This window comes from Gobius niger, assembly GCF_951799975.1.
Source record: "Gobius niger genome assembly, chromosome: 11".
Taxonomy (NCBI): domain Eukaryota; kingdom Metazoa; phylum Chordata; class Actinopteri; order Gobiiformes; family Gobiidae; genus Gobius; species Gobius niger.
In genome coordinates, this window is record NC_136862.1 from 12,879,865 (window position 1) to 12,897,858 (window position 17,994).

Below are 17,994 nucleotides of genomic sequence, written 5' to 3' on the forward strand. Positions count from 1 at the left end.
AGTTGACATAGAGAGCAACACCGGTGATGCTTCTTATATTCATTAAATACAGACAAATGATTCATAATTCAGCCTTCATTTAAAATAAAATAAAATAAAATAAAACACAATGTGGCTTCTTCTCATCAGCCAAGATTTTTCAAAAGCATTCAATCTGGTCCAATTCTATCTCCAAAATGTCCAATAACTCCACAGCCATTGAAATCCAGTGTAATTTCCTTCCTGAGTGACTGAATGAGTTGTACTGCAGCCGCCTGGAGTCTAGTCTATCAGAGCCAAGTCCCATAGACACTGGAGCTCAATAAAGTAACCTGTCATCCCCGGGAAGGCACTCTAAAAGCTTTGCAGCGCTCGTCTGTGTAACTCAAACCTCAAACCACAACATAATCAATTAAAAGCTCAAGGAAAGGCAGGGGAATTAGTTGATGTATGGTTAATGGCATTGCACAGGGAGCACTGGATACTTCCAATTGTGTTTAATCACTTTTTTTGGCAGCGCGCGTCATTCATAAAGGCCTGCAGTGAGCATAGACAATGACAATGAGTTTCAGCTAATATTACTGTAGCTGATCATTTGCAACTTTCATGGGTGGTATGGTTATTTCAATTTGACTTTTTTTTTTTGCCCCTAATGCATTTGGAAATATGTGACTTTAACCTCATTCAGCCGTCAAAGTATGATACGCCTGCCCCATTGATTCAAAAGGTTTATTTATAGTTCAAAATGAAAAACCTATGCATATATCCACAATGGCAATACTTTATGCGTTTGCATGTATTTTCTACATGCTGCGTTAACCTGAGCATTTTCCCAAGAAGTTTTTGAAGTCCTCAGAATCTTTGTCCAACACCTGAACAACCAAGTACAATCTTTTTTTTTATTTTTTTTTTACCTATATTTAAATTGGAAAGTCCCCCTGAGATGAAGAATCTCTTTTCCAACAGAATCCTGGCCCCAGAGAGAATCCTAATGCTACCTGTTTTTTAGTGGTCGGGGAAACTGGAGTACCCGGAGGATAGGATAGGATAGGGAAACTGGAGTACCCGGAGGATAGGATAGGATAGATAGATAGATAGATAGATAGATAGATAGATAGATAGATAGATAGATAGATAGATAGATAGATAGATAGATAGATAGATAGATAGATAGATAGATAGATAGATAGATATATAGATAGATAGATAGATAGATAGATAGATAGATAGATAGATAGATAGATAGATAGATAGATAGATAGATAGATAGATAGATAGATAGATAGATTGATTGATTCATCAAATGCATCGCATCAAACTGCTGATCTAATTGGCGGCTGCAGTCATACACCCCTCTATCATTTTCCCTACAGCCATAACTTTCAACACATCATGGCTCCTCCATTCCCTCTTCTTCTTACTACAGTATTTTTTTTTTGTTACAAATCAAAATGACCTGCGTTCCAGCAGCACAGACAGGCTGGACGAGTCTTGAAGAAGACTGCTGTCGGAGCACTTCTCCGTTTGGGCAGTGCAGGCTTTTGGGTGCAGAAGCAGGTTTTTTTTGCTGGTACGAGGCCTTCCCTGCTGTGCTCAGCCGTCCTTAGCCAATTAGGGGCTCTGTTACCCATCTTCTTCCAATAACAAACCGTCAGCCTGCTGCCCCACTCAAATGCGCCTCTCAGACACCATTTACTTCAACTAGCAGCTCTTCTCCCATTGTTAGCGTCCTATTTCTCTCCATCTCACAGGAGCCCAACACGCCCGTTTTGTTTGATTTCCCTCACAAGCGACGAGCAAAAGGGGGCTGGAGGTTTTTGCAGCATTCACAAAAACAAATCTGTTCTTTTAGCATCTTTAGTCTGCTTCCCGGGACACGTTTCTGCATGTTTTTAATGGCCACAATAACAAAACAATGGGAAATAATCATCCTGCGGGTTTTAGACATACCAAATAGCGGTAATAGTCAGGCTGGTGTCACGCTCAAAAACGGTATTTTCCGGACTCAAGTCGCTCCGGTGTATAAGTTGCACTAGTCAAAAAATGTATAATGAAGAAGAAAAAAGCATATATAAGTCGCTCCAGAGTATAAGTCGCACCAGGCTTGGCAACCACCTGGGCCTAGAGGCATATCTGCACCGTTGACAAGCCTCTCCCGGCAGCACATTATTCAAGCTCTCATTTGCAAACTTGTTCCTCTCGCTGTGGCCATCTAGCTTTTAGCCTGCAATTAGCTTATTTTAAAATGTTCTTCATTGTATTAAGCTTTTCGCCAGTCCCTCACAAGTTTCTCGCTCAGTCCAAACTGTCTTTCTGCGCTCGATTACGTTTTTTAAATCTTCAGAGGTATAGGATTAGCAGATACTGGTACACAAGCCAGTACAGCCGGCTTTCAGTGTGAACATGTCAAATTATGTATTTTTATTTATACCTGAGTATAAAAACTCTTTATTACAGTCCTGTTTCGTACTACATTTCTATGACGTCCCATTGTGAAGCCCAGAGAAAGCTTAAGGCAGCCAGTGAAGGTTACTTTAACTCATTAAAATTACCAGCCTTTACATACTGCATATACTCCCTTTGCTCAGTGCGGCCAGATGGTTTCATATTAAAGCTGGATTTCACAAGGTCAGAGCTGCATATAATAAAATCGTCAGTGAAGTGTTTTTTCCCCCATTTCCTTAGGTCTGCGGAGCCGCGGGGTTGCACTGCGAACATGAGGGGGGGGGGAAGGGGAATGTATACGAGGGTAGTAGGTTACGTGCGGATCAGGATTGTAGGAAGGCTGCGGCCATCTGTCTGAGTGTACAGTACAGAGTGTGTGAATACCAAGTGGGAAGAGATCAATGTCACAAGCTGGGAGTGAGAGGCGCCCGGCCGGGGTGATGGAAGAGGCTAAATGTCAGCCAGCAACATGTCATCAAATATGGACCGAGGCATTTTTTTATGAAACAAATGACTTTCTCAACTTCAACTTAATGCAGAAGTTGGTCTTTGCTTTTGGCTTTAGGTTTTACAATTATCTAATATGAGATGATTAGCATTTTGATTTGGGATAGACTTTACTCAAGTCTGGAAAAGGCTTTGTATTTTAACACTTGAGTTGAGTTTGATAACAGTAAATTGTCTCCAGACTGTTAGACATTAGGGCTGAGACGATCCACTTTTGTCACGATCCGATACATATCACGATACACAGGGGCCGATCTGATATGATTGCGATATGATAAGTAATGTGTTTACCTTAAAATGTGTGACAGGTCATGTGTCCAAAGTGTATTAACCAAATGCCATTTGACCTTTATTGAAGTGTTAAGACTGAAAAGTGCATGAACACAAAAGGTAACAAAGTGTATCAGTGCCTGATATAAAAAGAGAACAATAACAACAAGAAGGAACAATAGCAAAACAGGATGAAGTGCTCAGTCTGGTCATGGTTGGCAAGATGGCATTGACGTTAAGGAAGATTACATGTCTGAAATTACATGTCTGTCATGTACTTTGCACCTTCCCCAAAGAAGTAATACTAAATATAGCCGCAAGCGGCGATTAGCGGCCCTCGCCGACCGCCCTGCCCCCTTTGGTCTCCCTCAATCAAAATTTACGGTATTGCTACTGCCTTTATGTTTGTTTTTTAAGTTTTTTCCCGAGGGTCTTAGTTTTAGGATTTTTGGAATGCGCTAATGTGCCCTCTTGGTATCTGACAAAGTTTTTGTCAAAAAAAAAAAAAAACACTTTTTTGACAATACTGAGAACCCTGCTCTTAATTTATACATTATACAGAGAAAAATGTGTACACCGCATTCCAAATTATTATGCAAATGACATTTTTCTCTGATTTCCTAAATTGTCAACTCAAATGAAAGTCTTTAACTTGTCGAGGATCATTTAACCCTTGTGTCGTGGCCACTTTGTCGATGTGTATCTCTGTCATAGTTTTATCAAATGGTCTGAATTTTCGGATATTTAATAATTTTTTTTTTTACATTTTTTGATTAAGTGATTACAATGTTATGAGAAAGAGTTACACTCGTGGTCACCTTGGGTCATTTTGTTTCTCTAATGTCTCAGCCATAAAATAACCTTTTTCAACAAGTTTGGGTTGTATCTGTAGTGTAGCTTCAGACTAATGGCCTGATACAAAAAAAATGTGTTTTTTATTTTTTTTCAGTGTATAGACCTTCTTTATGTAAAAAAAAACACCAAATCCTGAACAAACAACAGTCATAAAATATCAAAAATCGAATTCTGAGGATAACTCGGACAATCTGGTCAGTTTCCAAGTGGAAATAGTCAAACTTTTGAGTTATTTTGATTTTTGAATTTTCTCATACATTTACAAATAGTTACACTCGTGGTCACCTGGGGTCATTTTTGACCCCATTTTGTTTCTCTAATATTTCACTCATAAAATAACATTTTGAAATAAATGTGGGTTCTATCTTTAGTTTGACTTCATAAAAATGCACTGATAGTAAATTTACCAGTTTTTATCGTTTTTTATGTCGGTGGGACCTAAAAAAAAGTCAAATTTTGAGCCAAAAATGGCCCTGTAACACTGAAAATGGATCTCCCAGTGCCCAATTCACCAAATACTTAGAGTTATATCCACTTCAGGATTTTCAGTGTTACAGGGCCATTTTTGGCTCAAAATGTGACTTTTTTTTACATAAACATGTCCCACCAACCCAAAAAATGATAAAAACTGGTAAATTTACTATCAGTGCATTTTTATGAAGTCAAACTAAAGATAGAACCACATTTATTTCAAAATGTTGTTTTATGAGTGAAATATTAGAGAAACAAAATGGGGTCAAAAATGAGCCCAGGTGACCACGAGTGTAACTATTTGTAAATGTATGAGAAAATTCAAAAATTGCATTAACTCAAAAGTTTGACTATTTCCACTTGGAAACTGACCAGATAGTCCGAGTTATCCTCAGAATTCGATTTTTGATATTTTATGACTGTTGTTTGTTCAGGATTTGGTGTTTTTTTTACATAAAGAAGGTCTATACACTGAAAATAAATAAAAAACACATTTTTTTTTGTATCAGGCCATTAGTCTGAAGCTACACTACAGATAGAACCCAAACTGGTTGAAAAAGGTTATTTTATGACTGAGACATTAGAGAAACAAAATGGGGTCAAAAATGACCCCAGGTGACCACGAGTGTAAATCTGAATTATGGGGCACACAAGGGTTAAATGTGGTTGAAAAAATCTCCCAGTGAAAACGGTATTTAAAACTCAATCCACTGTTCCAAATTATTATGCAACTCATTGTTTCAATACATTTTAAAGCTTGTAATTAACTGAAAATGGTCATTTGTTGTATTTGTAGCATTAGGAGGTCATATTTACGGAAATCAAAGATACAGTGCCTCTCGTGAGTATTCATACACCTTGGACTTTTGCACATTTTGTCATGTTTACAACCCTAAACATAAAGATTTTATTTTTATTTTGTTACTGAACGTTCACACACAAGTAACAGACAACTGTGAAGTGAAAGCAAAATGATACATGATTCTGTTATTTTTCATAAAATAGAAAAGTGAAAAGTGGGGCGTGCATAAGTATTCATACAGTATTTTCTGAGTGCATTAAATTGCCTTTAAAACATTCCTAATGACTCCAGAATGTTCACACCTTGGCCTAACGGTTAAATAGAGGCACCTGTGTGTAATCTACTCTCAGTATAACTACAGCTGTTCTTTCAGGCCCTCAGAGCTGTGGTCGGAGTGTGTTGGTCACTGAACAGCATAATGAAGGTCAAGGAGCACCAGAGAGGTCAGGGATAAAGCTGTGGAGAAGTTTAAAGCAGCATTAAGTTATACAAAGATTTCCCAAGATTTAAACATCTCCCGGAGCAACTGTTCAATCCATCATTCAGAAATGGAAAGAGTAAAGCACCACTGCAGACTTACCAAGACACGGTCGTTCACCTAAACTAACAAACTGAACAAGGAGACACTGGTCAGAAATACAACCAAGTGCCCCAAGATAACTCTGGAGGAGCTGTGAAGTCCTGCCGCTGAGCTGGGGCAATCTGTACATGGGACAACTATAAGTCGTATCTACACAAATCTGGCCTTCATGGACGAGTGGAAGAAGAAAGCCATTATTGAAAGGAGAACATAAAAAATCCCGTTTGAAGTTTGTAGAAGTCATATGGAGGACACAGCTCCATGTGGAAGAAGGAGCTTTGGTCAGATGAGACAAACGTTATGTATGGAGCAAACCTAACACTGCTCATCGTCCTGAGTGCACCATCCCCAGTGTCAAATATACGGGGGGGAGCATCATGCTGTGGGGCTGCTTTTCCTCAGTGGGGACTGGGGAGACTGTAAGAATAGTTTTGAAGATGGATGGAGCCAAATACAGGGACATTTTGGAGGAAAACCTGCTGGAGTCACAAGAGAACTGAGGCTGGGGCGGAGATTCACCTTCAGCAGGACAATGACCCGGAGCACAAAGATAAATCTACAATGGAATGGTTTCAATAAAAACATATTAATGTGTTAGAATGGCCCAGTCAAAGTCCTGACCTAAATCCTAATGAAAATCTGTGGAAAGGTCTGAAAACTGCTGTTCACAAACGCTCTCCTTCTAATGTGACAGAGCTGGAGTTGTTTTGTAAAGAGGAATGGGCTAAAATGTCAGTCTCTACAAGTGCAAATCTTGTAGAGTCAAACCCCAAAAGACTTGTGCTGTTATTGCAGTAAAAGGGGGTTCCACAAAGTATTCATTCATGCTGTATGATACTTATGCAAGCCCCACTTTTCACTTTTCTATTTTTTGAAAAATAACAGAATCATGTATCATTTTGCTTTCACTTCACAGTTGTCGGTTACTTATGTGTGAACGTTCAGTAAAAAAATAAAAATAAAATCTTTATGTTTAGGGTTGTAAACATGACAAAATGTGCAAAAGTTGAAGGTGTATGAATACTTTCGAGAGGCACTGTATTTCAATCAAAAACATCTTAACCGGTCAAGTTAGATTTTAACATAGGACCTTCTTTGAGCAGCTTCAAAATTCTTAAATCCATTAAACTTGTGAGTTTTTTTGGACAGTTTCTGCTTGGATTTCTTTGCAGGATGTTAGAATAGCCTCCCAGAGCTGCCATTTGGATGAAAACTGCCTCCCACCCTCATAGACGTTTTTCTTGATGAGGCTCCAAAGGTTCTCAATAGGGCTGAGGTCAGGGGAGGAGGGGGTCCACATCATGAGTTTCTCTCCTTTTATGCCCATAGCAGCCAGTGATGCAGAGGTTTTCTTTACAGCAGGACATGGTGTGTTTTCATGATGAAGAGGATCTTGTTTGGGAAAACACGGCTCTTCTTTTTGTAGCATAGAAGAAAGTGGTCAGTCAGAAAGAGGTCATTTTCACACCTTCAGGGATCCTAAAGGGGCCGACCAGCTCTCTCACCATGACTCTGACTCCGCCCCCTCCTTACTGACATCACAGCCTTGTTGGGACATTGTGGCCATTCACCAACCATTCACTACTCCATCCATCTGACCATCCAGGGTCACACGGCCTCATCAGTGAACAAGACTGTTTGAAAATGAGTCTCATGTATTTCTGAGCCACTGCAGCCGTTTCTGCTTCAGCTTCAATTAACAGTTTAGGGGAGGCCCGGAGAGAAGGTTTATGCACAACTGCAGCCTCTGGAGGGTCCTACACCTTCATGTTCGGGAGACTCCAGAGGCACCAGCAGCTTCACATACCTGTATGCTGCTTTGTAGCTGCTGTTCTCTTAATCTGATGTATTTGTCTGTCAGAAACCGTCCTCATTGTGCCTTTATCTGCACAAACCCGAGTGTGTCTGAATCATCCACAAATCTCTTATCAGTTCGATGATTGCGCTTCATCTTTCATGAAATATCGAAGGTTTTCATGCCTAGACCAAGGCATTCAACTATTTCATGCTTTTCATCAGCAGAAAGACCCTTTTTCTTTCCCATATTGCTTGAAAATGATGATCTGCATAATAAAGTGGAACATCCTTTTTCAGTAGTTTTTCCCTTAACTGGGCTTAACCCGACAACTAATCATCCCAGGTCTGAGATTAATGTCAGTGATTCAAAGAGCCCGAGACACGACACCATCCATGAGTTTCATTGAAACTTTTTTTTTTACCTTTTTGATACTGAAATACAATTTGCATAATAATTTGGAGTGTGGTGTATGAATTTGTATCACGCTATATCTGCAAACTGAAGCATATTTTTAAATTTTACTAAGGGTTGAAAATACTTTTAGTTTGTCCAAGTACTTTGGATAACCTTTGGTTCCTCACTTCTCTAGATCTTCACCAGGTTTTCCTCGGAGGACATAGAAAAAGCACATGTCGCTGAATTATGGAGTTTAACATTTTTCCATCACAATAAAATGGGACATTCTGGTCATCGCTATGGCAACACCGTGAAAAATATGGCATAGGTGTGATTGACTTTTCTGATCGGAGCGACCAAATAGAATTTTGTGCCAAATTATATTAATTTTCGTGAAACAAAAATTTGTACTCACCATGTAATTCCTATAGGGGGCGCTATCGCGCCAAATTTGAATTTTGCCTAATGAGAGTGTTTAGGACTGTGACTTTAACACCTGACAAAAAAATGATCAAAATCGGGCTTCATATGTGCGAATGGGAGCCATTTATTGTTTGCGAAAAATTGCAAAATACTTCGTCCAGTTTGCGGCTTCGCCGCATAAAAAACGTTAAAGTTACAAAAATAATTTGGATAACTTTTAAAGTTCTACTTCTCAAGATTATTTTCCACCCAAAATTAGCTCGTTCCTATTAACGGTCTAGGAGGAGATAGATTTTGTGCGAAGTGAAAAATAGATGAGTATTCCCGCTTCGCGGGCTTTCATCCAAAATGGCCGACATCCAATATGGCCGACGGCCTTGCCGTAATAATATTTTTTGCCCAACTTGTCATGATGCACGTCTGTACCGATTTTTAGGATTCTACGACAAACTTCATTTTTGCCCGTGTCCTATCCTGCAATACAAAAAAAAACTGAGGTGGCGCTATCGCGCCATTATTTTAAAATTAAATATTTGGAAATAGTCAAAGGTTTCGTCGGATCGGGTTTGAATTTGGGTCAAAATTTGAACGAAATCAGGCTTCATATGTGCAAATGGGAGCCATTTATTGTTTGCGTAAAATCGCAAAATACTTCGTCCAGTTTGCGGCTTCGCCGCATAAAAACCGTAAAAGTTAGAAAAATAATTTGGATAACTTTTAAAGTTCTACTTCTCAAGATTATTTTCCACCCAAAATAAGCTTGTTCCGATAAACGCTCTAGGAGGAGATAGATTTTGTACGAAGTGAAAAATAGAGGCAGATTCCCGCTTCGCGGGCTTTCATCCAAAATGGCCGACATCCAATATGGCCGACGGCCTTGCCGTAATAATATTTTTTGCCCAACTTGTCATGATGCACGTCTGTACCGATTTTCAGGATTCTACGACAAACTTCATTTTTGCCCGCGTCCTATCTCGCAATGTTAAAAAAAAACGGAGGTGGCGCTAACGCGCCATTATTTTGAAATTAAAAATTTGGAAATAGTCAAAAGTTTCGTCGGATCGGGTTTGAATTTTGGGCCAAAATCTGGGACTTTTCGTCGATGTTCACTGGGTGAAAATCACGACGGCGCGAAAGAAAGAAAGAAAGAAAGAAAGAAAGAAAGAAAGAATTAAAGCCGCAAGCGGCATCGAACGGCCCTCGCGGGCCGTGCCTCCTTTAGCGCCTCTGTTGCCACAACCCTACCAAGGGCGCCAGCGTTGCCACACTGCATTTTATTGCCTTGATGTGCCATTAATCGTTGTCAGTAAACATCAAAACAACATTTTTAGCCTCTCCATGTGAGTAATGGCTCCAGCCTGCAGAGGGCGCTAGCGCGCCCGTAATCTTTTTAATTTCACAATTAGCGTCAGACGGCCCTAACGGGCCGTACTTCCATGACCACTGTCCACAAGCTCCTGACAGGGGGCGCAAACGCGCTGTAATGTTGTATAATGTGAAATTTATGTGTCAGCCCCATTGGATAACATGGGGGGCCCCGGGCGTCACCATGGCAACACCGTACAAAATACGATATGGGTCTCATTGGCTTTTTGGATCGGGACGCCATCAACTATTTTTGTACCGAATTTTATCCATTTCTGAGAAACTAATTTTTTTCCCATAATGCATTTTTTCTTCTGCACCTGGAGGGGGCGCTATCGCGCCCAATGTCACTTTTTCACATTTGTTGTGTCCAGGGGTGAAAGGTCAATAAAATGTATATTTCCGATTTTTAATCGGAGTTTGTTTGTGCGAATGGGAGCAATTTTTAGTTTTTGATGAATAGCAAAATTCTTCGTAAAGATTGCGGCTTCGCCGCAAACAAACCGTAAAACATAGGCAAATGATTTGAATAACTTTTGATGCCCCACATCTGGAGATGAGCTGGAGCGATTTTGAGCTCATTTGGTGAAACGCCCTAGGAGGAGTTCGTTAAAATGCGACGTCAGCGAAAACGCTGACTCAGCATTCTCCGGCCTTCCTGTCAAAATGGCGGACTTCCGGTTTGTCAGGGGGCGTGGCCACAATAATATTTTTTGTTTGTCGTCACATGACGAATGTCTGTACCGAATCTCGTCGCTCTACGACAAAGTTTACTTCGGCCCCTCCCCCATTGGCGCAATGTATTTTGATTTATGTAGGTGGCGCTGTCGCGCCATTTTTTTTTCCCCCAATATGAAACACACATTTAAATTAATTTTTCACCGGACCTGAATTTTGGGCAAAGTTTGGTGAGTTTTCGACAATGTTCAGGGGGTCAAATTCCTGCTCAAAGAGCAGAAGAAGAAGAAAGAAAGAATAATAATAATATTTTTTACAAAAACAATATCGTCGCTTTCGCGACGATATCATAATATACATTTTTGGAAAGCTTTCAACGAACCGCACGCACCCGTGGGGGTCCTGGGTGGATGACGAGCGCTTCGCGCTCGTCATCCACTATATACCCCCATTCACACTATATACCCCCATTCATTTTAATGCAATAATAAGTATAAAGGGCCCACACCTCTGGTGTGGGCTGTCACTGTTTTACACGGTGAGTTTACGGTTGACATGGGGACAGCGCTTCGCGCTGTTTTTGTGCGCTCCGCGCACTTAGGTTCAGTGCGCTGCGCGCACTGCGCTGTGATTACGATTACAATAGGCCCTTGCGACGGCAGGCCGCTCGGGCCTAATAATATTCTCACACGAAAACAGTGTTTCCGCTTACGCGGGTACTATAAACTATATATTTTCGGAAAGTGCTCGCGCATTCCTACCTCATGGTAGAGGTCCTGGGTCACTGACGGGCACGAAGTGCCCGTCAGTGACCAGTCGCCCATTGACTTTTATGGGCTCTGTACAAATACAATGTTGATTTTTGCATTATATATGTACGTGCACGGGACGTGCACAACAAGAGGAGTGCATTAGTGAGTGTTTGAGAGGAGGGGAGCGCTTCGCGCTCATTTTTTCTGTGCGCTCCGCGCACTTTGGGTGAGTGCGCTCCGCTTCGCTCCGCGCACTGTCCAATTACAATGTTTGTTTTCTGATACATGTGCACGTGCACGGAACGTGCATGTCAAGAGGAGTGCGTTAGTGCATGTTTGATAGGAGGCGAGCGCTTTGCGCTCGTTTTGTGCGCTCCGCGCACTTTGGGGGAGTGCGCTCCGCTTCGCTCCGCGCACTCTACGCGATTACAAGAGGCCCTTCGCCAGCCCTGATGGCGCTCGGGCCTAATTACAACAATAACAATGATAATTCTATGTATTGGAATCACTCTCGACCCCTGAAGCTTCAGTTTCCACAGCAATAATAAGAAAATAAGTTTACATGTTCGCTCATACATTTGGTCGCATCATTGGTGATTAGTCTCATTGACTGAAAAGAAGAACTTGTTACCTTTCAGAACAGCTTATTAACACAGACCAAACTCAACTGTTCATATAATTAACAGAACGAAGCACTATTACAAGAACGGTCTTGTTTCAAGTAACAAAAGGCGACCATTTACAGAACATAATAAAAGTGGCAACCCAAAATATCTGTTTAATATTATAACAATTATGTATTTTTACACAAGTTATTGTTGATTAAGCCTTGAATAAACATATAATACTGAAATCATGGTCAAAACAACTCAATAACAGCCATTTTAACTGACTCAGGTACATTTCAGTGGATAAACATTTTAAAAAACTATCTGGAAACGGCTCCTGAACCACTGATAATGGTTGTGTGACTCACTTTTGCATTGTGTTTACTGTCATTTAACCACTGTATTTAAATCCACATTTAATATGTTTTTTGAGGAAAATAGACAAACTAAATCCTCACAGTAACAAAAGGATCCTTGCCCTACATGACTGCAGACTCATTCCCTTGTCCTCAGTAAGTCCCAGAGCTGTTCATTAATGTTAATTCGTAAACGTTTTGGTCTGCAGTAAATTTCCAATCATTGAAAAAGTGAGGACACTTGCAGCTAAAAGCCTGAATATAGTTTTACTTTATTTTGAGGCTCAGCAGACTAAAAGGTTCCTCAAAATAGTTTTTCAAAGGGAGTTTTTTATGCAGCAGGAAAATAAAAGCCAGACTGTGAAAGAAGATGAAATACCCTCGATATTCCAAAGCAGAAACCACTTTTCCGCTTAAACCTGATAATTCGTGCTTTCGATGCTCTGATTGTTCAAGTAATGCTGAATGCTTAACACTGGGTTCTTTAAACCATTAAAGATAAATCAATGTTTGCCCAAGTGAGGTCCTCATTTAAAAGGTCTGATCTATAATAAATTACCAGGCACTTGTGTAAATGATGTTCGACTCTAATTATAGCACTCGACCAGCTCCGGCTCTGTGCTATTAAACCAGGTCACTTCTCATTATCCTCCTCACTTTTCCAGGAGTTTTAGTGTCTGTGGCTTAATGCAAGAGTGTGTCCTTTTCACCAGCTTTAGCCATTAGAAATGTAGCAAAACAACAAATCAGCAAGACTGCAAAAACAAGCATCATCTTTTAAAACATGTAATGAGCCGACATTATGCAAAGCTGACGTTTTGGAGGTTTTTTGTCTGTCATCAAAATTATAGTTTTTCTTTTTTGCTTTGTTTGAGTAATCCCTCATGTTTAGTGCATCTATTTTAGCTGCTTTTTAGCTGCATAACTTTCATAAGTTTCGTGTTGCTGTTTGGCTGCAGTGCAGATCAGACTGGCGCCCTCTGCTGGCATTTTCAATACATTTTATAACTGGATAGTTTGTCCTTTGTTGTTCCCAAACTTGTTTGTCTGACATACCGCTTAAAGTGATAATCTGTTAGTCTAAATGTATTGCAAATTTTATAAAATGTGCGAAATCGATCCCCTGGTCTTGCAATTTGATAAAGTAAGTAAAAATGTATGTATATTATTTTTTATAAAGTCCATCCTCCCCAGATCTCATCAACTAATCAGAGTCTAGTATCCTCCCGCGTCGACCAATGAGACAAGCTTTTCCTGTGAACCAGCCAGTCAGGTCAAATCAGGAAGGGAGTGGGAGGAGCTTGATCGTTTACTTTTGAATGTTTCAAACAATATGTTTCACTGTAGGCTATTTGAAAGATAAAAAACATTTAAAAAAAATAAATTACATAAAATATCGGCCAATATATCGACTCTCGCCAGGCTATTTACTTATTCCATACTCTCCATACTCGCACATTTGCTTGTTTGAATTTGTTAAAGAAATGGATCCCATATCAAATGAAAATCATCTACCTTCCCTTTAAAAATGTAATTTCCTTTTAAGATTTCAAGATTTAGTCAAATAATGCTCTTCAATTTTAGTCTACTTTTAGTCAACTAAAATTGCATGTACATTTATTCGACTAAATTTAAGACGAATTTAGTCGACTTATGACTTATATGCATGATCATATTTATCATAATCATATTTAATCTTGTTCCTCTGCTTCATGGAGCTTCTCCCACATGAACAAAGCTCAGACCTGTTCCTTTGGCTGTGATTTTAATGAGGCTCTGTCATTGAAGGTTTCGATCATTTTAGTCTCTTCTTCATATTTTTATTTAGTCATATATATTTTTATTTCGGTCATATTTATTTTAGTGTCATGAAAAAAAAATGTTTTGGATCAATTTTAGTTACAAAAATATAACAAAATATATTAGGCGGCGAAATTAACATTGCCCCCATCAAGTGCTCAACTAACCCTGCTATAGGGGTATTTTTAGACACATTATTGTTATTTCACAGTAAAACAAAGGTTAAAGTGTCCAGAGTAAAAAAGAAAGTGCTGTACGACCTTTACAGACGACATGTACTGATTAAAGACAACGAAAGAACTTCAAATCAATGATCCACGAAAAAAGACCCTCATCTGCTGCTCTGTAATCTGCCCTGATTCTCTTCATGTATCACTGTCTGCCCGTGATTGGTCGATTGATCAGGTTTTTACATTTTCCTTTTACCTATTGCTCTGTCCAAGTCTGTACTTACTCATTTTCTTGCAATTTTGCACTATTGTGTCGCTGTCTGTTCCTGTGTTGTGCGTCTGTTGGCAGCCGCGTATGCTCTATGTGCCCAGAACAAATATCCCCTAAAGCGACAATAAAATTAAACTCATTCATTCATTCAAAATGTGGAAGTGTCTGGCGATTCTCCGATGACCATAACATCTCACTGCCTTTGTATCTGTGACACCAAAATCGATCAATAAAGTGGTTTTCGACTGACTTTTTTTCTACTGTCTTTGCTTCGTGTTTCCAGGGTCAACCACCTGCACTACCACCACGAGGACAACCCCGAGTTTGTCTATGAAGACGGAGACTACGACTACGGCAGCGATAACAGGTACTGTACACATGTCTGTACACCCAGACATTCGAGTGTAATGCGTCGTGACTAGCGTTTTAGCGGCGCTATTGTGTCGGCAATATGCATGTTCACTTGATCGTAAGCGCTTTTCAATTCCGAAGGCGTCTTGGCTCTGCAGCATGGAAATAACCCGGCATTTATGTTTGAGAATTACAAAGGAGATGGCCACTTACATTCCTGCCTGTGTCACTCGACAAAAGCAGATTAAGTGTAGGGGTAATTTCCTCAAAGCAATTTCCTGTTTCTGCTGCCACTTCACTGCAATAACATTGTGTCCTGTGGCTGGCCGATTTGAGGCAATGAGAAAATTGATGCTTACTCTTGATAAGTTTCCCTTGTTTTTTATAACTTAATAACTATAATCATTTTTTTCTCACTTTGTGCTGAACGTTGTAATATACCAGCATCTTTTGTAAACGATCTTATTCAGAGTGAAAAGGAAATCGAGCAGCTCCCCGTCGCCGCGGCCAAAGAAACGGAAGAAGAAGAAATCTGGACGCAAAAGGAGCCGGTGAGTGGGAACAGTGTCGAGCGCAGGAGCGAGGTTTGCCAAACTAATCAGAGTGAGGGTTTGTGGAAGCTCGGATATTTTAACGGATCATATGCTAATAGTTTGAAAGAAAAAGCTACATCATTTTACATGCAGTCTACTACTAATGTTCTACTTGGAATTCAGTGCAGTGACGACACAATACAGAGAGATTAGCCGGGTTTAATGCTTTGGTTGTGAATAAAATTTTACAATGGAGTTACCAAGAGAGAATTTACATAGCACTTTACTTCACAAAGCAGTGATGGATTTGTAATAGGATGGAAATACACGGCCTGACACCACCTTGATTTAACTAACTGTTATAATCTGGGCTGCAGTTGGTCAGGTCCAGGTTTAGCAACATATGTGCCCAAAGAATGAGATCAGCACATCTGAAAATCCTGAATGACCAGGTTATTCCATCATCAATGTCTTTTTTTCTTCCCTTTTGGCTCTCCCATTGTCAATACAAGATCTTGGTGAAGATCTTTTGACATTACAGAAGTTTAACAATTCCACAGTGAATTTGTGCTGGGATCAAAGCTAAAGGCGATCCAACAAACTCTTAGAGTGACTTTTTTTCATTGTGGCGTGTTTTATCTTTGATCATGCAGCGTAGTATGACAGTGTTTCTCCAAACCCTTGGTTGGGGGTACTCAAGGACTAAGCAGGGGGTACTTCGAACTATTTCAGATTTAAAAGAAGGGTGAAATTAGATTCTACGTGTATGTAAGTTTGAAAGGAAAAGCTGTACTTTTGTGGTAAAAAGTATGGTTATGAGAAAGTCTAGGTTTATTTTGAACACACAACATTGTCTTTCAACAAATAAATAGTACTTTAAGTGATGCCTTTCTAAATAAACTGCCACAACATTGAGACCAAGACAAAAAAAAAAGGATGGGAACCACTGTGATATGGTACTTAAAGGAATAGGACACTGTTTTTTCCATTCTGACATATGTTCTTACCTGAGCTTAGACGAGTTGATGTGTACCTGTGGAAGATGTTGTTAGCATTTAGCCTCTCCTCCTCTCCTCTATGGGGCCAAACGGGGGTGAAGTTAGAAGCGACCGAGCTCTTGCACGTTTTCCCTGTTTAAAAACGGTTACGTGAGCTGTTACAGGATCCAAGTATAGTCACGCAAAATTAAACATGGCGATTTTCTAAGCGGATAAAAAGGGGTACTATATTTTTAGGCGTAATAACACGTTAGGAGCACTTCGACGTCGACGCAGTAATATCTTACTACTGACTTGGATTGTGTAAATGCTCATGCAACCATATTTAAGCAGGGAAAACGTGGAAAAGCTTGGTGGCTTCTAACTTCACCCCCGTTTGGCACCATAGAGGAGAGGCTAAATACTAACAACATCTTTGGTCTTTTTGCGAGGCTGAAAACAGGCACAAAGACCAGACAGGTACACATCAACTGGTCTAAGCTCAGGTAAGAACATATCTCAGTATGGAAAAACGGTGGCCTGCTCCTTTTAAAGTGCAATACCATGGTAATTAAGGTTATTACTGAAGGGAGGGACTTATTTTTGGGCTCTACCAGGGTCACTCAGCCCAAGTCATTAGGCTTTGAGCAAAATTTGAATGGAGAGTTTTCATCCTTATGGTGAAATACACTTGAGCCATTTCTCCGTATTCATTACAATTTGGTGCTCGTCAAACTGAATGATCAGTAAAATTGTTACTGCTCCCCAATATATACTGCCTTGGCGGCACTTGGGCTGGTCTACATCGGTGCTATTCCCAGACACACCCCTGAAGCTTTGGCCAGAAATAAAAACAAATGGGAGGAGGAACGGTACGCTTTAGTGTGTGTTATAATTTGATGGCAAAGTTGCGCTGGGGAGAAGATGGCTGGGGAACAATTAGATTAGATTTATACTTTATCGGTCTCAAAGGAAATTTACCTCCCGGCTGTAGCGTCACAAAAGTTACAAAAAGCACTCAGCGTAGACTATTAGTGAGGTGCATTGCAGAGAATATAAAAGAGTCGCTACAAATCAAAAAACATTAGCGGGAACTGGCACCTTCACTTAGCTGGATGAGGATGGCTGGGCCGATCTACCAATCCACCTCTATAACCTCATGCAATTCCCCGTGTGCTGTGAAATATTTTGGCGTCGGTCTGAGTGTGTTTTTCCCTCTTTCCCTGTTGTCACTAGGTTTGGCAGCTCCTCGCCCACTCGCCGTGAGAAGAAAAAGAAGAGTGGGAAGAAGCACAAGCGCGACAGGTGAGTGCTGTTTGTACATACGGCGTTTCAAAGTGGTTGCCAGCTCTTGAACTTATCGTGACGGGTTCAGAGGCGCACGCTCTCGCATTTTTTTTTACAGAGGCAAAGAATCCCAACGCAGTTTTATTACAATGAACGTTAAACTTTATTATGCCTCTCCCGCTGCGGCACTTATTAAAATGTTGGAATCTATTAAAATTAAGGAAGCAAAGAGTCGAAGGAAGCCAGACAGAACAAATGAGAAATGTTGGAAATGATGAAGGGGGACAGTAAGGGAAGGGACGCTAAAAATAAGCAGCACT

General features: G+C 40.2%; 1 protein-coding gene across 1 annotated transcript in view; it reads left to right on the top strand.

Annotated features, from left to right (window-relative positions):
- Positions 1 to 17,994, top strand: part of srrm3 (serine/arginine repetitive matrix 3) — a 110,509-nt gene that overhangs the window by 71,106 nt on the left and 21,409 nt on the right. Inside the window, exons 4-6 of the mRNA XM_079565840.1 lie at positions 14,810 to 14,893; positions 15,348 to 15,428; positions 17,624 to 17,692. Coding sequence (XP_079421966.1) covers positions 14,810 to 14,893; positions 15,348 to 15,428; positions 17,624 to 17,692 — 234 coding nt within the window. The remainder of the gene's footprint in view (positions 1 to 14,809; positions 14,894 to 15,347; positions 15,429 to 17,623; positions 17,693 to 17,994) is intronic.